At 40.3% G+C, this 25,397-nt stretch overlaps 1 protein-coding gene across 1 annotated transcript in view; it reads right to left on the bottom strand.

Moving 5' to 3' along the window:
* Nucleotides 1-25,397, bottom strand: part of EP300 (EP300 lysine acetyltransferase) — a 70,132-nt gene that overhangs the window by 5,364 nt on the left and 39,371 nt on the right. Inside the window, exons 11-29 of the mRNA XM_081082546.1 lie at nucleotides 24,455-24,532; nucleotides 23,919-24,028; nucleotides 22,236-22,373; nucleotides 20,967-21,404; nucleotides 19,332-19,511; nucleotides 18,952-19,096; nucleotides 16,843-16,961; nucleotides 14,918-15,157; nucleotides 14,411-14,499; nucleotides 12,794-12,874; nucleotides 10,706-10,762; nucleotides 10,070-10,147; nucleotides 7,609-7,676; nucleotides 6,386-6,536; nucleotides 6,121-6,267; nucleotides 5,403-5,516; nucleotides 4,200-4,365; nucleotides 2,847-3,011; nucleotides 1,490-1,651 (exon numbers count right to left, since the gene is read on the bottom strand). Of these exons, the coding sequence (XP_080938672.1) occupies nucleotides 1,490-1,651; nucleotides 2,847-3,011; nucleotides 4,200-4,365; nucleotides 5,403-5,516; nucleotides 6,121-6,267; nucleotides 6,386-6,536; nucleotides 7,609-7,676; nucleotides 10,070-10,147; nucleotides 10,706-10,762; nucleotides 12,794-12,874; nucleotides 14,411-14,499; nucleotides 14,918-15,157; nucleotides 16,843-16,961; nucleotides 18,952-19,096; nucleotides 19,332-19,511; nucleotides 20,967-21,404; nucleotides 22,236-22,373; nucleotides 23,919-24,028; nucleotides 24,455-24,532 (2,726 nt within the window). The remainder of the gene's footprint in view (nucleotides 1-1,489; nucleotides 1,652-2,846; nucleotides 3,012-4,199; nucleotides 4,366-5,402; nucleotides 5,517-6,120; nucleotides 6,268-6,385; nucleotides 6,537-7,608; nucleotides 7,677-10,069; nucleotides 10,148-10,705; nucleotides 10,763-12,793; nucleotides 12,875-14,410; nucleotides 14,500-14,917; nucleotides 15,158-16,842; nucleotides 16,962-18,951; nucleotides 19,097-19,331; nucleotides 19,512-20,966; nucleotides 21,405-22,235; nucleotides 22,374-23,918; nucleotides 24,029-24,454; nucleotides 24,533-25,397) is intronic.

The raw sequence follows: 25,397 nt of genomic DNA, 5'->3' as shown, positions 1-25,397 counted from the left end.
TGCACGATTTCGTGCATGGGTGGGGTCCCTCGGCCTGGCCAGTGATCAGGGTCCATTGGGGCCGATAGGGGCTGGCTGGCCGGCTGACTGGGGAGAGGGACCGCAGGAGGTTGGCTGGTAGGCCCTGATTGGGATGATCAGGCTGGAGCGCTGGGGCAAGGGATCCGGGAGGTTGGCTGGCAGTGGGAGGTTAGCTGTGGGAGTCCACTGACCAACAGGGGGCAGTTCCTGCATTGAGCATCTGCTCCCTCGTGGTCAGTGCGTCGTCATAGTGATCGGTTGACTCGTCCTAACGGTGGCTTAGGCTTTTTTATATATACACACACACACACATTTATATATATAGATATATATAGAGATATATATATAAAAAGGCATTGGGGGTAGAGTAGTGGTGTATGGGAAAAGATGCTTTCAAAAGCTGTATAGGTCAATACCACTACAATAAGTAACACTCTAAAGAAGGGTTCTGCCATAACCACTTCTCTCTCGGAGTTTGCTTAATTAATTTGGTTGTAATTCCATATTTAAACTCCAGCCTTCAGTTCCCTCCCCACATAATTAGTCACTTCCTATAAGAACTTGATTATGTCTGAATAGAGTTGAACTGTGACATTAAAAATCTGACATGAGTTACCCTTTAAGATTTCTCCTCTCACCAATGATGCTGCTGAAAGGAAAGAGAACCCTAACACACCCTACAACAAATAGGTAATTTAAATGATGAAATAATTCCAAAGTTTTAACTTTTCTAAGAGGTTACAAGTATATTTATGAAAGTTTAACTTTTCTTCTTCAATTCTCTCCACCTCCCAGTTCACTTTCAGGAAGGTCAACAGTCAACGTTTTGATTCATTTGTTTGGCCAAAGTCTCATTCCAGTGGTGTTCTAAGGAACTTGGTTTAAGACAATCTCCTGAACAATGGTGCACCAACAAGATAAACTATGCTTTCAAAATCCATTGTCATGTGCCACCTTACAACTGGGATATGTTCTAAGAAATGCATCATTATGCGGAAGTCATAGTGTACTTACACAAACCTAGATGTATATGCTATACTTCTATACGCCTGGCAGCACTGTAGGTTTGTTTATACCACATCACCATAAACGTGAGTAATGTTGCGCTATGACATTACACCAGCTGTGATGTTGCTAGGTGACAGGAATTTTTCAGCTTCATTATCTTACGGGACCACCACTGTAGATGCAGTCCACCACTGGCCAAACGTCAGAAGGCAGCACATGATCGTGTAAGACACAACCCAACACCATCTAGATTTATGACAGCTGCAACTCAAAGCATCCTTATTTTCCTGTTCTTATCACACACCCTAGCCATCCCCCCCCCTCCCTTCCTTCTAATTCAAATGACTTCTTTGTTCTGAATTTCCAATCTGGGGCTCACATAGTACATGCCAACCATGGTGGGCAGTTGTTTGAGAAGTCCTGCCCTGCTTTTTTCCTATTCTTGGAGGCACCATCTTACCTCTTTGTGTTTCTCCATGGTGGCATACAGTTTCTGCGAGAGGTCGTTGGATACATTGGGCATGCCTGGCTTCTTCTTATTGCCTCTACTCAGGCTGCTCTTGTTTTTGCTGGTTTTCTTATTATTCTTCTTTTTAGCATTTTTGCTGTCTCCCTTTGTCACCTGCAGGATAGCAGAAAGGAGACAAGAAAATGTTAATATTTTGTTAGGAAGTGATTGGAATAATGGTAAAAAAGATTCCTTTCTTTGAAACTAGAGATATTATGTCTTCCATCAAATGCTCTGTACTCTGTTTTTAAGCTGTTATTTACAGTAAACATTTTCTTTCATGAGACCCTTCATTATGGCAATCTTAGCTTTTGACCAGGAGAGCCCCATAGTTTGGAGACCCTTCAGATCCAGCAATCCTCTCTCAGAATTGAGGATAGGAAACAAGTAGTGACTCACAGTGTGGGGCAGTGAAGGGTGCATGGAAGTGGTGAGCCAAGGACCTGGACTCATTGCCTTATACTCACATTCTAGAATTTTATGGACCTACTTGAAAAAAACTCTTGAAAAACATTCAATCAATGAATTTAAACAATAAGGCTGTAAAGAGTTCTACAGACTATTTAAGGATGACTTTATTAGGCCAAACTAAATGAGGGCAATTCTAGACAGGCTATGAGTAAACAGACTGGAAGAGCTCCTCAGATGATCCTCCTAAAAAACCAGGCTCTGTACACAGGGGACTAGTAAACTGTGGTCAGGCCTGTTTTGTTATGAAAAGGAAAAAAAAAGCGTCAGAGACAATACATGGCCCCAAATATTCATAATCTGGACTTTGACAGAAACTGAAGTTTACCAACCCCCTTCTAATTTTGTGTCAGTTATTCAAGGTTTCCTCTCTGTTTCCATGATCAGCTTCCATCCTGGAAATCCGAGATTCCACTGACAAAGGGGTCTCATGCTAAGGTCTAAAACCACAGAAACGGAACCTCGGTAACTTGGCCTGTATTTCTTGCCCAATTTAAAGAGGTCTTCCAGCCCCTGGCCAGTGTTGTTCAATGGATAGAGTATCGGCCCCGGATCAAAGGGTCATGGGATTGATTCCAGTCAAGGGTACCTACTGGGTTGCAGGTTTCCTGCCCCTGTTGGGGAGGCAACCAATTGATGTGGCTCTCTCACACTGATGTCTCTCTCCCCCAGCTCCCTTCCACTCTCTAAAAATAACCTCCAGTGAAGATTCACAAAGACAGAAATTAAAGAGCTCTTTCACACCCGAGAGCTGTAAGACCAAGTTGAAAGCTTACGCACACTTCTGGTTTATAGGTGAGAATCAAGGTACAAGTTGGAAAGGAAAATGAAAAGCCCTTACATCTGTGCTTTCATTACTGGTGTTTTCCTCTCGCTTCCTCTCTTCTTCCTCCTGTTCCAATTCCTTAATGCTCTCTTCCAGAACATTGGGCCAGAAATCACCTTCAAAGTAGGGCAATTCCTTTGCACTTGTTAACCGATCTTCAGTAGCTTGTTTAAAAATATCCTGTGAAAATACCCATGCACAAAATGAAATTTCTATATATATATATATATATTTTTTACAAAGGCATGTATTATACAAAAGCAGTCACAGCTAATGCACATACAAAACACCAAAGATTAAAATGTCTTCTAGTCCTGGCCGTGTGGTTCAGTGGTGAGTGCCTGCCTGTGCACTCAAGGGTCGTGGGTTTGATCCCCAGTCAAGGGCATGTACCTGGGGTGTAGGTTCAATCCCCGGCCCTGGGGAGGGGTGCATGTGGGAGGCAACCAATCACATCGATGTTTCTCTCTCCCTCCCTCCCACATCCCCTCATTCTTTAAAAACAGCAACAACAAAACAGTAGAAAAAATACCCTTCGGTTAGGATTACCAAAAAAGGTCTTCTAAAATGATGGCAGAGATTTTTTTTTTTAATTTAAGCACCATGTCCAGGAAGACATTTAGTGTCATAAATAGTAAAGGGCTATTTCAAGTTAGTATTTCTGGTTTTCTTTTTCCTCTACCCACGAAGGCAGGAAGATTATCTGTCTTTACATAGCCAAGTGGTAAGTTATCCTGCCAGGAACGATGGCAGAGGCATCATCATTTACACATGGCTTTGACCTCTCCTGATGACAAAGGCAGCGCCATGTGAGGCACGCCTGCCTCAGACCCATCCTTGGGAGTTCCAGCAGCTTTCACTGAGCAATATGTTCAACACAAATACCAGGAACTGAATGGCTACAGAGATTCTGTTGTGCTGCTGGGAAAATACCCAGCTAATGATTTCCTCCCCAAGAGTAAAAACAGGTACGAAATTCAGTACAAGTTCTTATTTTGAGAGACCCTATTATTAACAAATGGCTTTTAAGAATACATTCTTAAAATGTATTCATTTTAAGAATCTTTAAAACAGAAATTTGTTGATTTAAGACTCTTGTTTTTCTTACTTTGAAAAAGTTTGACTCTACAAAAGAGAATATTAAACACTGATATATTCAACTGACTAGATTTAACAGTTTTTAAACATTTTGCCAGATATAAGTCATCTTAATAATCCAAGCAAAATAAAAACACTACAAAATCAGCATAATTTTTTAAGTTCCATGGAAGAGGGAGCACACATAGCAGCTTTTTAAGACAGTTAAGTGACAGAACACAGCAGGATCAGTGAATTTCCTCTTCTATCACTCCCCCCACTCCTCCTGACCTTGTAGTCATGGACAATTCGCTCCGACACGGACTTGTCAAGCATCTTTTTGTACCACTCCTGTAGTCGCTTGGGCTTGGGTATCTTCTGGTCAGGCGGATGGCAATGGAAAATATAGTCGTCTCCTTCACTTGGGGGACATGCCCAAATATGCCCTGTTGTATAACTAACAATACAAAGAGAAGGAACATTTAAGAGAAATGATCATTCAGGGAAGAATGACACACTAAACTACACGGTGAAGTCAAAAGGGAAACCAATGATTCGCCCTCAAGACAATACAAAGTATATAATCCAGCATTAGGTCCCAGTTCTTAGGCCAGAACTAGCATAACCCACAGCAGTAACAATGGAGCTCACATTGCCTAGTGCTGGAGAGGTTTCACAGAGGCTAGTTCTTGGGGGATCCCAAAACCCCAAATTTGCATTTAAAAATCAAATGAGGCCGAAACAGCCCCGGTGAGGTTGGGACAGACAATGGGGACCAGTGTAGGCTGATGAACACGGGTAGATGCAGAGGCAGTGCAGCAGTGAACAGACTGTCAAACTACAGTGGGAAGCCTGGGGAGGGTTTGGGGGGGGGGGGGCGGGCGGTTAAGAGATCAACTGAAGGACTTATATGCATGCATATAAGAATAACCAATGGACACAAGACACTAGGGGGTAGGGGCCGGGGGAATGTCAAGGGGGGGAAAAAAGGAGACATATGTAATACTTCAAGAAATAAAAATTATTAAAAAAAAAAAAATCAAATGAAAGCTACAATGCAAAGGGAAACAGATCCATTTTGATAAGAAAGCTAAACAAAATGCAAGTTGTTGAGAACAGCCTGCAAGGTGAGGTGTAAGGAACCAGTCTGACAAATTTTTATCTCCAGACCTTTGTTTTTGGTTTTGATTCTTAGGTGTAAAAGGATCAATGCAAATGTTAAGATTCTGATCCTAAATGAGTAGCAATCAACTCTGAAATAAAACTGTACCAAACAGCTTAACTGGACAAAATAAAACTAATCTGGGATGGGTGTAACATCAAAGCTCTCCAGCGAAAGTGAGGTTCCAATTCTATTAGATAAAAACCAAAGCTGAGAAAAAAGGGCAAAAAGTCATATATTTGTATATTTCCATTTATATCTTACCACAATACCACAGTGGTAATTAATTTAAACCATTTTTTAAAAATGCCATTTGTTATTAATACGCTTACCCTAGTTTCTTGACATATTCTAAATATCCAATTAGGATTTCATAATAGACTGCAGTCCTCAAGCATTTCGGGCGGAAAAAGTGAACACTGTCGAGGTATGATATGTATACTCTCCTGTAACAAGTGGGGAGAAAGAAACCAAGTCAGGTCATCACATGATTTCTTACCAATGCGGCTAAAAATACATGTTCTCTCTCCGTGTTTTTTAAAGCTCACCTTGTCAACATTGTATTATTGTCAGGTATTTAAATGACTAGACTGTGAACCCTTTAGGGGAGCTTAGTGAGCCTAAGGCTCTATTATCATCTCAGCACCCAGTAGTGCCTGGAACATAGTGTATCAACCAATATTTATGGATCCAAATGTATTCTGGCAGCATTCTTATTCTGGCCTTTATACTATTTTGGAAACAAATTCTAAGCCATATGGCTACCTGATCTGCATGACACTCATTCACATACCTCTCAGCAAGGTACTATCTAGATTTAAGCCCATTTTCTGAAAAGTAGTGTTTGTTTCCCATTCCAGGCTGCTACTCACAACGCTTTCCTTATTACTATGACCACAGAAAAGCAGTATTGAGCAGTACTTTGTGTTTTTGGTTTCATTTCAATACTACACTTGAGAGTTTGCATTTCCAAACCAAGTACATCAAACACGTTCTTTTGCCCATTTTGCCTTTCATCTAACTACAAACTTCCACCCTAGTAAACCTTACCTCTGATTGGGTGGAGGGCAGTCCGAGCCATACTCCTGAACATGCATGCCAAAGAAGCACAAGTCAACACCATCAATCTCTTCAAAGGCAAAGAGGGCTTTGGTTCGATAGGGAAAGGATTCTGCCATCTCTCCATTATCCACAAATCTACACAATTCAGATTGGAGGGAAAAACAACATGTCATTCAGATTAGAGTCATCAATAGTAACTGTGGATGAACAATTGTGGATCCACAAGAGAAGAAAAAAGTAAATTACTAGATACCTTGCTTTCATGCCTGGTTTGACTTCCACAGTTTTGTCAGAAGCATGAACGACACGAACAGTGACTTCTCCTGACTCAGGGTGATTTTGTCTCCTCAGAAAATCATTCACACGATTCTCTAGAAAGGTGCCAAGCCTAGTGGATGGCAACCCTAGGAATGTAGAAGTTAAAAGTTAAGTAGTAACCAAGATGCAAAATCATTACTGTTAAAAGCAAGCAATGTAGTCAATACTCAAAGCATTCCCCCCAAGGAAGACTGCATGAATGTGCACTCATCCTTGCACAGGGGCCCTGCTGGTCTTGTCTGAATCATTTCAATTTAGTGCATATGCAGTTAAAGCAAGCATGGTAGTCAATACTTTTAAAATGTTATTTCCCCCAACTTTTTATTTTGAAAAACTTTATAATTTCAGAAGTTAAAAAATAGACCAAATATCCATATGCAGTTTGCCTCAATTTGCAAAACTAATTTTTAAAAAAGTTTATTTCAGAGCAAGAAAAAGAAATGTCAATGTGACAGAGAGACATTGACCAGTTGCCTCCTGTACACACCCCCACCTGGGACCTAACCCGAAACACAGGCATATGCCCTGACCGGGAATCAAACCAGCAACCCCCTCACTGCACAGGATGACGCCCATCAACTGAGCCACACGGCCACAGTGCTACAAAAATAATTTTTGAAAATGTTGGATATTACGAGAAACCTTGCAGGAATAAAAGTGACCTATAGGTCAGCAAAGAATTGCAAAGGCACTTACGAAACTAAACCAAATACTGTAAGATAAATTAATACTAATAGTATAAAATTTTTAACACCCCCCCCCCCCCATTAAAAAAGTCACAGGTCTAAAAGCAGCCCCCACTAATGGTATGGACAAAACTTAGAGAACCACTCATGGGATAGCAATTCTGGCCAAATATTTTCACACCTGGCCCCCATTAAGAAATGGTCCAAATATGGAGAAATGCAGAAACAAGAAAACAAATTCTCCATTTTACAAACCCTGATCCCTGAAATGTTTTTCTTAGGTCTAACGAATTTCACATCAAAAAGTACACTGTAGTTCAATTCTAAGTACATACAGTATAGAAAAGTTTTATTTTTAATTTGGTTAAATATTTTAAATAAGGTTGAAACAAAGCATTCATTTTAGATAGTTTATTCTTAACTATGCTTTAGTGAAGTTTTGCCAAGCTGTACCTGTAAAAATGAAACTTACTTTTAGCAGAAAACTTATTTTCTTTCCTAGTTCGTGCAGTTTTCTTTAAACAGCCATCACAGACAAACCTAAAATGTAAACCAAGACTTAGCTTACAAAACTTAGAGAAACATTTAAAGTAATGTATACTACACAATCTAGCTTATATACTGGTATGTATAAAGTTAAAATTCAAAAGATGACCTGGGAGAAATAGAAACATTTCTAAATATGCAACAGAAAGTTAATACAAACAACATGTGAAGAGCCTGTGGATACCATTCACGCACACAAAAGGAAAAACCTAATTGAAAAATAAAAGACATGAAGAAATGTGAAGGGCATATAAACTGCCTTACATGTGAAAATGATGAAGGATTACAGATTAAGATAGGAATTTAGGTTTTTTTGGCAAAATTTTGGTATCAGTCTGTTTGCTTCTGATAGGTATTTAAGTGAGTACATTCAGAAGTACCAATAGATTTAAAATTTACATTTAAAAAAATCCTCACCTGAGATTTTGTTTTTAATTAAAAAAATTGATTATAGAGAGAGAGAGGAAAGGAGAGGGAGAGAAAGAGAAAAAGAGAGAAGTTGCCTCCCATACAGGGATCAAACCGGGTAAATTTCCTGAATGGGAAATTGAACCGGAGACCTTCTGATACACGGAACGATATTCCAATTAACTGAGCCACCTGGCCAGGGCAAAATGTACATTCTTTTTGTTCCTGCAGTTACATAGGATGTGTACCTGAGCTGAATTTCTTACAAAAACCTGAGAGGTCATTAGCTAGCTGACTATCAGAAGTTGCTGGAATCACTGCCAATCTGTTAATTATTCTCACCCACTCTGTAATTAAGGAGAACACTAAAAATTCCTATCTAAAGACAAGCTATATAAATATCAGTTAACTATGAGTTTCCTGAGTTATTTTCTGGAAACTTGTTAGCCTTCTCTTTCCTGTGACCTTCAAACCAGCATCAATAATCCAAGGAAAGAGCAGAGGACAGTATAGACAGAGGCCCCATCCTAACAAGTCACTTGATGCACAGACTCTCCCACTCGTCCCCTTCCCTTGGACAGAGCGGGGACCAGCCCCATTATTGGAGAGTGAGAAGTGGCCCATAGCAATAGCAGGTTAAGTGTCCAAAAAAATCCACATCGAAGCCAGTGACACTGGGCAGCTTGGATAAATATATGCAGAATATTCAGAAACAGAACATGTGGCCCAAGAACAGCTAGTTAACTGAAGTCTGTATCTAGTCACTTCATGCAACTCTGCCTTTCACTGAACAACAGCTATGTACCTTATTATTACAGCCATTAACCTTATTGCCCAACCTCCCAAAAGATGTTTAAGTCTAACCCTAACCAGGGCCACCATTTAATATACTATTCAGTGTAATGTTTTCTCAAAAGGGAAAAAGAGGTGTTCCCTTAGCCCCCCTTATATTTGTATCTTTTTTAAAAAAAATATTAATTTTTTACAGGGAGGAAGGGAGCGGGCCAGAGAGTTAGAACCATCGATGAGAGAGAAACATCGATCAGCTGCCTCCTGCACACCCCCTACTGGGGATGTGCCTGCAACCAAAGTACGTGCCTTTGACCGGAATTGAACCTGGGACCTTTCAGTCCGCAGGCCAACGCTCTATCCACTGAGCCAAACCGGTTAGGGCTTGTATCTTCTAATTTTTCTAATGCAGTACAAGCAAACATTCAAAATTTGGTAAATTTAATTGCATCTAACACCTCCTTGCTAGTCTCCAGGTGCTAGAGATTTCTTGTTACCTCTATTCATAAATCTTTAAAAAGCATTTACTTTTGATGTAACCAAAGATCACAAAATAATCCTATACAATAAAAGGTTAATATGCAAATTGACCAAATGGCAGAACAACCAGTCGCTATGATGTGCACTGACCACCAGGGGGCAGACACTCAATGCAGGAGCTACCACCTGGTGGTGAGTGTGCTCCCACAGGGGGAGTGCGCTCAGTAGAAGCTCTGAACTGGGCTCACCGCTGGCGATTGTAGCAGTGGTGGCAGGAGCCTTTCCTGCCTCCGTGGCAGCGCTAAGGATGTCCCCCTGCAGGTTTAGGCCCTCTCTCCAGGGGGCCTAAGCCATCAGTTGGACATCCTCTGAGGGCTCCCTGCTCCCAAGGCTCCTGAACTGCAAGAGGGCCCAGGCCGAGCTGAGGGACACCCCCGCCCCGCGTGCATAAATTTTGTGCACTGGGCCTCTACTTTAAAATAAAAACCAGCAGAATAATTGTATATGGATTAAAAAACTGCATGCAAACAAGATAATGATTTTTTTGATTCTAGGTTATTAATGTTTTAAATCTTGGTTTAAATTAGCTTTTCCCAATCCAAAGAACAATTTTCAGAGATAGTAACTTTGAAGATATAATAACTGCAAAAACAAAAACTCATTAAGACTCATGATAAAGAAAGAGTCTAGATAAAATACTGGTGTCTCACCCAGATGGCCAGATCATCTCATGATGAAGGACACAGATCTGATGCATCTTTCTTCCACATTCGGTACATTCAACAAACCTGGAAGAAAAAAGCCAAAATATCTAAAGACTCGAAATAATAGTTTTTAGAACTTTTTAAAAGCTCTTTACTGTTACAGGGAGAACAAATTTCAAAGAAATTAAATGTGACATTTTAAAATGTGACTGGAAAGGCAGTAAAATGTGAATGATCCCTACTGCTTAAGCTTCCAAACGAGTCTGCCACCACCCTGGCCACTCTAGGAATGCCCACCACAATGGTACATGCCAGCGCTCTGCAAGGCCTCACCACAAAGGAGGGCCTGTGAGCTTGTTTCAAAATGTGGAGGACAACAGGGATGAACACATGGCCCTGGGCAGAGGTAGCTTGGTGCTTCCCTCGGGCCTATGCAAGACCAATATTTGGTCGCTTTAGTGAAATGTAAACAAATACTAACTGTAATGTAAACATCTACATTTCTACCATCTATGTTATTAGTTGTATGTGTATAGATTCAGTCCAAGGATATAGAATCATCTCACTGGCCATGCAAACCAAGAAAATGAAGGGAAGAAAGGAAAATCAAAGTGTACTGACTATTCAAGGAAATCTACTTACAGTTCAGGATCCAGTGTGTCATTTTTTCTCTTGGAAAACTGTTCTTTATTTATTGTACTAAAGAGAGAAGAGGGACACAATGAGAAAAAGCGATGTAGAAAGGTGAGCATTCTGACCACCGTTCTATCCCAAGGAACAAATCTCATATGATAAGTGGATTATTTAAGTCCATTTTTCAGGGACGTCTAGCCAAATAACTTTTTATATTAATAAAAAATATCGCCGAAACCGGTTTGGCTCAGTGGATAGAGCGTCGGCCTGCGGACTGAAAGGACCCAGGTTCGATTCCGGTCAAGGGCATGTACCTGGGTTGCGGGCATATCCCCAGTGGGAGATGTGCAGGAGGCAGCTGATCGATGTTTCTCTCTCATCGATGTTTCTGACTCTCTATCTCTCTCCCTTCCTCTCTGTAAAAAATCAATAAAATATATTAAAAAAAAAAAAGAGGTCTAAAAAAAAAATATCAATATCAAGAAAACATATTTTAGTCTTAAAGGTGAAAATTCCCTATCTTATAGTATTTATTTAAAAATATTCACATGGCCTCCCAACCATCTGGAACTGACACATCACACACACTGACAGACTCACAAACACAGAAGCTAACACTCTTATCATTCTTCATCCAGGATAAACTTCAGGGGGCCCAACTCTGCCTACTGGGGTGATTCTTCACAAAAATGAGGGCACTTCCACATCTAAACGGTTTCCTACTAGTTACAGTCTAGCAGTACATCTCTACATGGCTCGAGGCCTCGCTACTCCGAAGACCAGCAGCACAAGTGGACCTGAACGCAGACTTTCAGGTCCACAGCATTCCTGCAGCATCAGCAGGAGGTTTCTTCACTCTTCAAAGCCACAGATGCACTGTGAGAACACGTGGTAAGACACTCCACAGTGCCAATAGGAAGGCTGCCTTCCTTTCCTGCATCAGGGAAACCGAGCTAGAGTCCCGACTTCCCTGGTTTAGCCAAAGGTCAGAAAATCTCCATAAGGCTCAAGGAACCTAGTACCTACTCCTCAGATCAAAGCCTGACTGTACTAAATTGTACTTCAATGGTGATTAAAGTTAAAGTGCAACTTCAAAAAGCCCAATTTGGAAAAATTAATCAGTTTTTCAAAGAAGCCCTGTTTTACTAGTAACATAACACAATTCCATATTTTTTTGGAGTGCTCGGAGCAGCTTTTGTTTATTATGGGTTAAACCAGAAAAGAAGCTGAAGAATATTAAAAGTATACCAAACAGTTCTTTCTTCCTAAAACAGTCCAAATTTGAAATACAATGTTTGTCTAAATCTCAGAGATTAGAAGTACTCTGAGCCCTGGCCAAAGTCAGGGTGTGTGTGGGAGGCAAGCAATCGATATGTCTTTTTCACATTGATGTTCCCCCTCTTCCTCCCTCTATCCCTCCCTTCCTCTCTCTAAAAATCAATGGAAAAAAATATACTGAGGTGAGGATTAACAAAAAACAAAAAAATAAGTACAATGAGGCAGTTAGGGACATGTTTGAAAATTTTTTTCCTTGGCATTTACCAAAAAAGAACTTGTAAGATCTCAAAAAGCCCAACGAAGTCTCTAAGTCACTCTAACAAAGCCCTAAGGTTGTTTAATGCTATTCACAATTATAGTGATTTCTGTATTATTATCTAAGATGAGAAGGCTGTAAGATTTTGTTCAATTCCCCTCAAATTCAAAACTGTTAATAATGAAGTTCCCTGGCACTACACACTTTCAACATTTAGGAAAGAAGCTGAGTGTTTCCTTAGAGAAGAAGTATATCTAAAATGGCCACCCCGGGCGAATGTAGTCCCTCTATCAGCACTAACAGAACCGATAGAAATTTATCTGTGCTAACCAATATGGCGGCCATTAACTACAGATGTCTATTAAGCATTTAATAAGTAGCGAGTGCAATGAGAAACAACTTCACATTTATTTACTTTTAATTAGTTTGTAGTTAAGTAGCCATCTGTGGCTAATGGCTATCATATTGGACAGCATAATCCAAGACTACTCAGAAGGCTAAGCATAATCACCTGAAAATAAATAGAAATAAGATGGCACTTTTGAAAAGAAGCAGGTACTTACGTTTGAGGCTGGGAAGGGTCATCCCCCAAGGAAACGCTCTCCCCTTGGATTTCATTGAAACACTTCTCACAGAAATGATACCTGTCGGCAAGAAGGCCATACTGGGGTGAACTGTTCCGTTCACACAACACAGCCCAAGCCAAGCAACGAAGCCACCAATCACAGCAGGCCAAGGAGGGGGACGGGAGCAGAGAGCAGGTCATCAACGGCGACAAGGACATTCAATGATGCAGATTTATGGGCCCCACAGTATGGGTTTTGTTTTTTGTTTGTTTTTTTTTTTTGCAATCAAAGCCAAATGCAGACAACGACAAGCATGAGGGAGGAAAAAAAAAACAAAACAAAACAAACGAAGAAATGAGGGATTGCAGGATAACAAAACAACATTAAATGCAAGACAAGACAACACAAAGCAGAAAGCCAAGGCAAAGCACAGATTAGCATTAAATATCTCAAATGGGATCACAAGTAGCAAATAAAGTTTCACTTACACAGACCTACACCCTTCATTTTAGTAATTAATGCTAATTGATACAAATTAATCAGAAGGAAGGAGAATATACTGGGGAGAGAATAATTGCCATCCTGTTACCTAAACATCATTTTCACACACTTCTCCCCACTTCTTTAAAAAAAAATCCATTATGGATACAGTACCAGGGAACAACTAATCCAAAACCAACTGTGGGTTGGAAAAAATTTTCTTTTTGATCCCAAGGAAGCCACATTAAAAAAAAGCCCACACGTTTTTCAATGAAAAGTTTGCACAAGCAGTTAAATATGGATTGTAACCATCAACTGATAGAGTTAAAAAGACAAAAGGAAGGCAGTGGTGTGTGTAGATTCCTTGGTACAAAGATTACAAAAAGTGTAAATTGATGTTAAAAATACAAAAATGGTATGAATGTTAAGATTGTAGCATGAGAAGTTTCATGCTGGTTGTTATTTGATTTTTTGAACATAAGGTGCTTAAAACAACTTGAGACCCACTTTTTCAGGTTTTAATCAGTAAAACACTATGGATACGAATGACTACAAAGCACTAAGGGAGTGCACCGAACTTTTTGTAAATAAAACAAAAAGTTTAAGTGACTCTTTCAAAGCTAGGACTACATCTGTAGCACACAAGTTCAGAAAAAACACCACCATGGGCTTGGTTTTATTACAGAAGAGTGTTAATCACTAGCCTTGCTCTTTACTGTCTCAGAGCCCACAGTAAACACTCCCATACCCATACTGAAAACAGGAGACAAATCATGGTTAAGGTAACAGTGAGTAAATTTTTGTAATTACTGCCCAAAAGGAAACATCATAGAGAAAGGGCACATAGCAATATTAAAATATTTTTTCTAATCAGTTTATTTTCAATGTGCACAAATTCGTGCACTGGACACTAGTATTATTATAAGCCAGGGCCCAGACAAGTTACGCAAGGCTACTTTCTGCTATAAAACTGTGTATTTCTACAAAGGCAAATTGCAAAACCAGAACTTGTGCTGTACAGTTGTTCTCAAGCAAGTTACACATGAACCATGACCTTATGTGTGTTGGTCCATGTGCATGCACTCTCTAGACAAGCACACACATGGATCATGGGCCACACATGGTCAAGCTTACCTGTTCTGGTAACTGTAATATGTGGCATCACGCGGGATTGTGCACAACTGTTTGCCATAGCAACAGAGTGTCTGTGGAGAGAATTCCAACTGCAAAAGAAACCATTCATTAAGTAGTACACAGGCCTGAAGGACAAGCTAGAATATTTACACGGGCAAATAAAAAACCAAGTCAGTGAAGTTTTAATTCTCATTTGTGTTAATCATAATGTGCTGTTTCCAAGACAGTTCACAGAACTAAAACCATTCTAGTTTACTAATGTATTATTTCATCACTGTGAGTAGACTTAGTGGTCATATCTTCTCATGACTTACCAAAGAACTCAATAGGACAAGAGGAGCTTAATGTGAATTGGTATGCACAGGCAAACCAGTACATGACAGGTGGCATGCACCCACAGGAGGTTATGATCAAATCCCTACTCCAGATGAATTTATAATGTAATGATTCAGGATTCTAATTAGTCAAGTTTTCAACACAATAATTATCTGTGCAAAAAATTCTTACCTTTCTACCACAACAATATCCAAGGCTTTGCATGACTGGGTCAATTTCTTGTTCAAAGACCTCAGAGAGCTTGGAGCAGTATTTGTACACGCGCGATGTTTTCCGATTATATAACCAGGCATTGTTGAACATAAGCCAAATGTCATCCACATACTGCCAGGGCTCCTGATACTGTCCAGTGTCTAACTTCCTCTTGATGGTGGAAAGATCCATGGGGATCTTCACAATATCAAAGTAATCCTAGGACAAGTAACACCAAGCAACATTACTCAAAGTCTCGGTATATTTAAGGCAGATAGCCTATCTTCCTATTATCATTAATTTCCAGGTAATGTTGAGTCTTTGACCTGTCTATATTTCAGAAGAGTTGATTGATCCAACACCCTTTAAATCATTAGTCTACAGAGATGTGAGGCAGGTCAAAGGAAAGAGCAGAGAACAGAGCTACCACAGACTTTCCATATGCCAGGCTTATGGTCTACAGAAACAACTGCAGGTGCTTTACCACATAGTATAAGTACAATCAGTTTAAAGACCCTAAAATTTTAGTACTAGAAGGAAACTAAGTCCACAACATCAGTGCTCCATCTAAGGCCACAGAAAAATATAGGGGGGTGGGTGGTGGGAGAGGGAATTCCCGATGGATTTCCATCCTTCGCAGCACTCCATTGCCTTATTCACTACTACTTAAAATCCTCAAAGGGAACCTGCTAGCAGACTGGTGTAAAGGCAACTTTAAAAGCAGATGAAGTTGCCTGGCCGATGTGGCTTAGAAGTTGAGCGTCCACCCATGAGCCAGGAGTCACAGTTCGATTCCCAGTAGGGGCATGCAGGACGCAATCTCACTGATGTTTTTTCTATTTTTCTCTCCCCCTCCCTCTCTCTGAAATAAAGTAAAAAACAAAAGAACTCCACAAAAATCCTCTGGAGAACTTAAGATAGCAGCTGATTGAAATAGGCCTTTAAGGTCTTCCAGTTTAAAAAAATAAAAGCTAAAATAAAAGCTGATGAAGCTAATTTGGGTCTATCTTTTCCATAAAAAAAAAAAAAATACTGCTACTCCAGTGATAAACTATATGACTCAGGAATCCCACTAAGTATATATCCAAGAGAAATAAAAACATCTACCACACTGCCTTGATCGGTTTGGCTCGGTGGATAGAGCTTTGGCCTGCGGACTGAGGGGTCCCGGGTTCGATTTGGGTCAAGGGCAAGTACCTTGGTTGCGGGCGCATCCCCAGTAGGGGGTGTGCAGGAGGCAGCTGATCGATGTTTCTCTCTCATCGATGTTTCTGACTCTCTGTCTCTCTCTCTTCCTCTCTGTAAAAAAATCAATAAAGATATATTAAAAAAAACAACAACAAAAAACAAACATACACCACACAAATATTTGATGCGGATATTCCCAGCAGCACCAGTGTCAACAGTAAAAAATGTGTAAACAACCCAAATGTCTAACAAAAAATAAACTGGTGAAGAAAATATGGTATAACCACACAAAGGACTATTCCTGGGCCATAAAAAGAACTGAAAGACTGACTTGTGCTACCACAGGATGAACCCTGAAAACATGATGCTGAGTGAAATAAGCCAGTCACCAGCACCACATACTGTGTAACTCCACTTAGTGAAATGTCCAGAATGGACAAAGCAAGAAAGCAGGCTTATGGTTGACTGGGGGGACTGGTAGTGGCGGCTGTGAAGCAGATGGGAATGACTGCTCATGGATATGGGGTTTCTTTTCTTTGGTGGGCTGGTAAAAATGACCCAAAACTGACTGTGGTGATGGTTACATAATTCTGTGAATGCACAAAACCACTGAATTATATACTTTACATGAATGACTTACACCATATGTGACTTATATCTGAATAAAGCTGTTAACAAATGAAAAAACAAAATCAGAAGTGCCACCACATACTTACAGGGATTCCTAGAAGCTGAGGGTCCACAGGTTGACGAAAGGGGAGGGATTCTGGATCCTGTCGGTAAAGTGCCTCCAATGTTGGCATCAGTGCCTGGCGTAATTCTTCTGGTTTGAAAACTTTAAGAGTACATTTAAAATTAGTTACCAATTAACCATAAAAAGAGAAAAAATTCAAGTCAAAGCTATGAATATATCTCAAGAATCACAAAATACAAAAATGCCTACGTTGTCCCCATGGAAGTATCACTAAGGGTGGGTAGCACCTTCAAAACACCATGTCTTGTAATCCTTAAACACCTTTTATGGTTCAGCTAATTTTTCAGTCAGAAATTTAGTTCAGATTTTTTGTTTCTCCCTCACCCAAGGAACCATTTGATTTTTTAGAGAGAGGGAGAGAGAGACAGAAGCAACAATGTGAGAAACAGGTTGGTTGCCTCTCGTATGTGCCCCATCCGGAAAGGAACCTACAACCTAGGTACATGTGCCCTGAAAGGGAATTGAACCTGGGACCTAGGTACGTGCCCCATCTGGAGTGGAACCCATGACCTTTCAGTGTATGGGACGATGCTCCAACCAACTGAGCCACAATGGCCAGGGTAGTTAAGATGGTCTTGACCAAGTAGAAAAAGAATCCCAAACCTTCCAAAAATTTATGAAGAGACTTGTCAAAGTAATGTAGGAGGAGGAGGATGCTATCAAGTAAGAATAGAAAGAACTCATTCACAACATCAGTATTTAACAAGCTAGAAATTGGATCTGGTATTGTCTTATTGCTGAAGGTACCAGAAGCACTCCAAGAATAGTCGCTCATTATGTTTCAGAACTTAGGAGGAAGACATATTTACAATTTTAATGGCAAATGTTAGGTTTAAGTCTAAGGAAACAGACTAAATTGTTATTGCCAGAACACTGGACTCAGTTTACCAAATTATGTTCAAGTGTGTTTTGCAAAAGTCAGAAAAGAGTTGCATGTGTGTCCCAAATGGAATCAATTTAAGCTGTCATTCAAGAAGCTAGCCATAAAAGGTCCAATTTTGAGCTTTAAAATTACACTTAGAGCACAGGCCTTATTTCTACTATTTACAAATAAATTTGATCTTCGGGAGGGTATGTTAGCACTTCAGGTATATTTCACCTCATTATGGGGGCTGCCATAAAAAGGAAAATCAGACAAACAGATGGCTTCTTTTGTCTCTCATACTAGGTTGTATTCAAAATAAACAGATTTTGAGCAAACTTGTGTGATTAGCTGTTTTAAAGAGAATCCAAATAGTAAGACTGGGTTTGTTGCAGCCCACATTAAAACAACTCCTCAATATATACAACCTTACTTTTAAGTGAAAATAATTTCTTAACCCCAACATTTTAAAGTACATTAATGGAACACTTTTATAAACATCCTCTCCAGGAGCCAGGAGACTCTCCCTTGAGATAAGCCCTGTCTGTTCTGTGCCACTGAAGAGGTCACTAGAGTTACAGGAAGTTCTAGTCCTACACTAATTTCTGTGGGAATATTTGAGTTTAACACTGCGTTAAGCAGCACTGCTTTGTCGACTTGATTCATCAATATTCAGCAGGGTGGTTCAAAGCAGAGACTTCATAGCTGATCTGGGTTCACTTAGTAGCTGAGTAAGCTGGGGCAAGTTACTTATTGAGCATCAGTTTTCCTGTCTGTATAATGGGATCAACAGCATCAGAGTTTTTATAAACTTATCAAATGAGACAATGCAGTTGTGTGGCATAATGCCTGGTGCACAGTAGGTTAACAATGTTATTATTGCTGTTATTTTTTGCATTTCAAGAGTATTACTTTATTTCTCTCCTCTGGAAAATACAATTTTGACAGGGTGTTAACCACCCAACCCTGAAGAAATGATGGGTATGACTGACCCAGTAATTCCAGGAAGGAAATATACCTTAAAATAAATAATTTAAGTAAATAAGTAAATAAATCCTTTTCCAACATTAGTTAACGAAAAGACCAGGACAAGGGCTCCAAGCTTAATGAAATCACATGAGAGTCCATTTCCGAGGTCCAAGAAGCCTCATCCCATTTTCTCAAGTTCTGTCTGTCCCTGCCTTCAGGAACACAGAGCCCGGGACTTACTCTTCTTCTTTGACTGTCCTGGAGCTGGAGACGACTGGGTAACTGAAGTACTTGGCTGGTCTTCCTCCTCTTTCGTCTCCGTTTTTATTTCAGTGCCTCTCTCTTCTGTTTCTGTAGGTTCCACTTTACAGTCTTCTGCTTTAGTCTAAAAGGCAAGGTAGGTATGTTAGTATTCCGAAGACATGCAACTGGAAGCAGTCAAGATCACTGACTGACTGACGCTGTCTCCCCCAGCCGCCCCCACGAGTATCTAAAGACTCTTTTTTCAAATGGAAATCAATGAAATGAGATTTAATTATCAGAATACGTTCCTGTAACATGTTTAATTGGGCTTCTAGACTGAGTTCCTTACCAAATCACAGTAATTGCCCTACTCTCACCTCTGGAATATCCTCTGGCTGAGTATCTGCTGGTTCTGGCTGATCCACTTCCATTTTAGCCTCCATTTTCACTTCCTGTGAAGGCTGCTTCTCAGGAATGGCCTGAGAATTCACTTCTGTGCTACTAGTAGATGGAGGGTTTGACACCTGACCCTCAATGCTTACAGCTGGCTGGGAAAGCTGGGCAGAGAGGGGGGACGACACAAAAAATTTGCCAATTATACAACCAGAATTTAAGCTACACAATAGGATGGCATGGTTAACCCCCTATTTCTAGGCTGGTATCATTACATCTTATAGAGCTTTCACTTACATAAAGCATGCTTTATTTTATTTCAAACCCTCACTCGAGGATATGCTTAGAGAGAGGAGGGGAGAAAGAGAAACATCGATGTGAGAGAGAAACATGGGTTGGGTGCCTTGCGTATGTTCCCTAACTGGGGATCAAAACCATAACCCAAGGATGTGTCCCGACAGAGTTGCACCAGCAACCCTTTGGTACATGGGAAGACGCTCAACCAAGTCACTCTGGCCAGCGTAAATTATGCTTCAGAACAGGAGATTTAGGACTTAAAAATACTGGTTGACTGGTTGCACATAAAAGAGCCATCAACTGGCTTTTGTTGATTCTCATTCTGTGGTAGTGTGTGAGGGGTGAAGGTTTCAGAGGTGACTGCCTAGAGGAGCTCACATTTATAGAGAAATGGAAAGAAAAGAAAAAAGGATGACTGCCTACCTTGTTTTGTTTTTAACACTTCTCATTAGGACATTTCAAATGTACAGAAAAGCAGAATGTAATGAACCCTCATACTGCATGGCTGTCTGGAATAATCACATTCTAAAGGGTAAATGTCCATTCTCTGAAGTCTTCCAATAAGAAACCTCATAATGAGAGATTAATATTTTCAGGAACTACCCTACGTAGAATAAAATCAAGTTTCCTTTTGCACTCTGCCCTCTCTTGCCCATCAAAGGCCAGAATGAACCAGTCAGTAGTGAACAGTGTTTTATAAAGTAGACTTTTAGCTCAACAGTGACAGAGAACAAAAACAGTATCAGTGATCAAGTAGAAGGTTCTAAGCCTTCACCCATCAAGTTCTGTTAGTAGGATGCAACTATTAGATGTGAATTTAGATGTCTACTATATATAAAACGAGCCTCTCACAAGGAAGCTACAAGCTGTTCCAAGCCCATACTTTTCTCATCTTAGATCATAATTTTCTAACCTTGGCTAGGACCACAAACACTCATAAATTCATGATTTTGTTTTGTTCATTTGCCCTCATATACTACAGCTCAGACTATTTGAAAAAGATTCTTTAAAATTTGTGAGTATGCTAAATGTACTTAAGTCTCTCCCCTCATGGTCCCCTTATATGCCTTAAAGCCTCAGAATACAACATGAAACAGCATGGTCAACATCAGACCTAAACAAAGTCTCTGAACTCCACCTATGCTAGGTACTACAGGAAAAAAGAAAAGTAAAAAGGGTAGGGAAAGTAAGAAAGAAAGAAAAGCAAGTCGAATCTAGTCTAGCTGGGCAGACAACAAGAGACAAGAGAATTAACACAGCACAAAAGTACTTTAACACCACAGTACAGCTGAAACAATCCCACCAAACCCAAGTCTGCTTACTGGAGTGGCAGGCTGTGGAGGCAGCAGTGGTGCCGTTGGGGTGGGAACAGACGCCGATGTACTCTGCTGTGAGAGAGGCTGCTGCTGCAGCTGGTCAGCTGAAGCAGCAGCAGGAAGTGAAGGCTGTAGCTGGGGAGGAAGTTGTGTTGGTGGAGGTGTAGGTGTCTGCCTTGGAGGTGGATGTAGAGCCTGGGACTGTGGCCCAGGTGGCATTGCTGGAGGTGTAGGAACAGGGGCTGGAATTGCTGTTGCTGGTGGCTGCTGAGCCCCTATGCTTGGGGGAGTGTGGTGAGGGGTGGGAGTACGACTAGGTACAGGAGAGGGTGAATTCTGATGCAGAGCTGGTTGAGGAAGAGGGGGACAGTGAATGTGGCTCCCTTGAGACCCTGGAGGCATTATAGGAGAGTTCACAGGGCAGGAAGAACTGGACATTTGTGCCTGTTAAAATGAGAAACATAAGATGGAAATTAAGAAGAGAATTAAAGCAATATTTACATAGGCAGGCTATATGCATTTAAGGACACAAACTGATTAAACAAAAATGACAATGAATGCCTCCATTTAAAAATGTGATAAAACTTGTTATTGGGGGCATATATCTTTGGATAATATAGTACAATTAAGTAAACGGCAAAAAATTCAGCTGAATGGCCTGTCTCTACAGGGGCATGGAACAGGTGAGTACACATATACAGTGGATTTTGGCCTTCCTATGCTCTCTTCAGCTAGAGTTCTTCCTTCTGCACAGCAGTTGTAACAAGATTTCATTTTAATGTGTTCATTACTTAATGAACTATCAATTTAATTTCTTTCCTGGTTTATAACAATTAACATGGCTATGTCACAGAGTACTCACTTCACTGTTCAGAATACCACATGTCTATACTGTTTATTTTTCAGTCCTCATCGAGGACATTGGTCCATTCTTCTTTTTAGAGAGTGTGGAAGAGAGAGGGAAAGATCAATGTGAGAGGAACACATCGGTTGGTTGTCTCCTGCATGTGCCCTGTCCAGGGCCCCGACTGGGGAGGAACCTGCAGCCGAGGTACATGCCCTTGACCAGAATTGAACCCAGGGCCCTTCGGTCCGCAGGATAATGCTCTATCCACGGAGTCAAACCTGCTAGGGCTATACTGTTCTTAATAAAAACTTTTAAAAAATCACCTACTCTTATCCACTATTGCTGCCACCCTCCCCTGTATAAAACCTAGACCAGAGGTTCAGGTTCAAGAATCACAAAACCAAGAAAATCGATTTTGTCAGACATACTTGAGACACTGGTGCTTGACCGCCAGGCGGAGCCAAAGGCATATTCGTTACATTCATTCCCTGTGTTGAGAACGGAGTCTGGGGAAGGTACTGGCTCTGGCTGGAAGGCTGCTGCATTCGAGGCCCATAGCCCATAGGCTGCAAACAAAAACACAGCACCAAATTGCTTCATTACAGTTATTCTACTAGAGCAGCTGGAATCACCAACTGGTCTGGCCCTGCTATGGGGAGGATGGGGTAGGGCAAGAAAGGAAGAAAGTGGTGCAACAGCTGTATTCATGCCAAGATAATGGAGGAAAGTCTCACAGTTTACCTAAGCCTACTTTAGAGAAATTACAAGAGGTGACAAATGAATTCTCTGATACACAAACGCACCTAGAACTCTGAGAGAGGTAATTGTTTCTTCACAAACGCTGCTTAAGGAAGAAGGATGAATAAAAATTTCAGGAGACATTTGCTCTTTGCTTATGTCAGTGATATTGTAACAGAGTAAATAGTAAGATTCCATAATGGGTACAAAGAAGTAAAATATTACAAGTTGTGCTGAACAAGGTGTAGCATTCATGGTCCCCAATGAATTGTTACATTTCATTTATAAAATTATCTCAAACAAATACAGGCCTTTAATGAAGGATTATGGAGTACCAAAGGCCCCAAAATGCCATAATCTAAGAAAGTTATGTACATATTAAAATGAAGATTAATAAGCCTCCTCATTAAATATGGAAGACATTATGCTACACAATGCTAGAGAGACTCAGGAATTAGAGGCACTAGCTAATGCAAAGACAAGGTAAGGGTTGAGGCCAACCAAAGGTTGATAATAGGTTTAGAGTTTGCAATAGGAGCAATGAGATGTTAAGAGTCCTTTTCCTCCAGTCTCTAAGAACAGGCAACTGCCCCTCCATTGCAAAAGACAGTTACCTTCCTAGGGAAGACAGGCATTACAGAAGAGAGGTGATTATGTAAAAGTGTATAAGCTACCAAACACTGAGATTCCAGCAAAAGGTGACTGGCCATTCTTATAAGCTTTCCAATACTACGACTATGAAGAGTAGTTGGAAGCAAATCTTTCCTATAGTATTTTATATAGATTACAATCAAGACAGTTCTTAACATATATATTGAATCCCAGGATACACACAAACACACACACACACACACACACACACACACACACACACACACTTTAGAAACCTGGTTCTTCCATTTAAAGCTTTCAAGCCATTATATAAGCTCTGACACAGAGCATTGTAATTTACAGATGTACCATAATTTGACCTAACAAATCCCCCAATGCACATTCAGGATATGGTTTTATTTCAAAAGAGAGTATATAATGTAACATCTTTCACACAAATTTTCTTCAAAGTATATCCTTTTAGTATCTAAGTGATTATTTCTGTAGGATAAATTCTGAAAAAACAATTTGTAGATAAAGAGAAAGGTGAAAATTAATTTTAGTGTTGACTGCCTATTTATTCTCATTTCTGAAACACATAGTCATTTAATAATGTCTATATTAGGGCCATAGAATAAAATAGAATTACACAAGAATCACTTATAGTCAGCTGTTTAAGCAAGTGTCAGAATTTTTATATACAAAGTAGAAACAAAGAAAAAAAGGATTTTAAAATTGTCGGGTAAAGGTCAAAAGAGATGACCCAAACAGGCCAAACTTACTGGGTTGAGAGTTCCAGGCTGAGCTAACTGTCCATGGTGCTGAAGAGGAGAGGTTTGCCGGGGCCCAATAGGGGGTTGGGGCATATTCATCTGGCCAAATTGATTCAAACCTGTAAGTGTAAAATATTAGATCTGAACACTTTCATGGGATCAAAGAATAAAAGACAGGTCTTATTTCTGATTCTACATCATTTTATAAGGACAAATAAATGAACCTGTTTTCAACTGTAAATGAATCTGTGTAATTCACAATAGCAATAGAGGGGCATTGTTATCATCAATTCCATATTGGCCCATTGTTTTTAAATGGATGCTTGACCACTTTAATGTCTTTTGCCTCTCAACCTGCCAGCCAACCTGCTCTTCACCCCTCCCTTCCTCCCTGGGCTCCAAATACCAAAAGGTTTTCAGATTTCTCAGGCAATTATACCTACTGCTGGCCTGGGGCAAGAATTAAGGTGCAAGTATAATCTCGTAGTAAACCAGGGACTCTGACAGAGGTCACAATAAATGCATGGTTTTCTTCCATAACTTACCAGGTTGAGGAGTTATCCGAGGCATCATCTGGTTTGGCACACTGCCACGGATCATAGATGGATCAGGTAAAGGGCCGTCTAGAGTGGAACAGAGAAATGGTTAGAAAAGCATCTTTCAGCTAGGTTTCTTTCCCTTTAAAAGAAAAAACAAACAAAACCCACATAATATTTTTAGTTATATTTTAAAGAATTTGGTTTGATCCACACAAAAAAAATTATGACTCAAACAGGAATTAGAAGAAAATGTTGGATCTGAAATATTTTTTAAAATGCCTCCAAAAGGTTTCAGTACATTCCTTTATCAACTATGGTGCTTTCAGTATGGACAGGAAGATCTTAAAGAAAAAATGCTATTATAGCACTTAATATGCTATTATTTAAGCCAGATTCTTTGGTTTGTATGCAGCAGAATACCTCCAGAGACAAGGGCCACAGATTTTGCCCAGTAACAAAATTTGATTGTGTACCCCAATAATGTTTTTTTTAAGTGCTGTGAATATTGGCTTTAAATAAAATACTTATTATACAGCATTACATATTATGCATCTCTTAAAATAAATACAAAATAATAGATATAATGAAAATATCCTATATAACAAAAGGCTAGTATGCAAATCAACCAAACAGCAGAATGACTGGTAGCTATGACGCACACTGACCATCAGGGGGCAGACACTCAACGCAGGAGCTGCCCCCTGGTGGTCAGTGCATTCCCACAGGGGGAGTGCAGCAGCGCTAAGGATGTCTGATGTCTAACTGACGGCTTAGGACATCCCCCAAGGGATCCCAGATTGCAACAGGGCACAGGCCAGGCTGAGGGACCTGCCCCCAAGTGCAAGAATTTTGTGCACCAGGCCTCTAGTGAATATATAAGGTTCTAACATTTTCTTGGATTATGTGCACATCCTCTGGTGCAACATTCCCAACCCATTTCACACCATAG

The sequence above is a fragment of the Myotis nattereri genome (genome assembly GCF_964212035.1).
Source record: "Myotis nattereri genome assembly, chromosome: 2".
Lineage (NCBI taxonomy): Eukaryota > Metazoa > Chordata > Mammalia > Chiroptera > Vespertilionidae > Myotis > Myotis nattereri.
The sequence above is the reverse complement of the archived record's forward strand: the minus strand, read 5'-3'. Positions and strand labels throughout refer to the sequence as shown.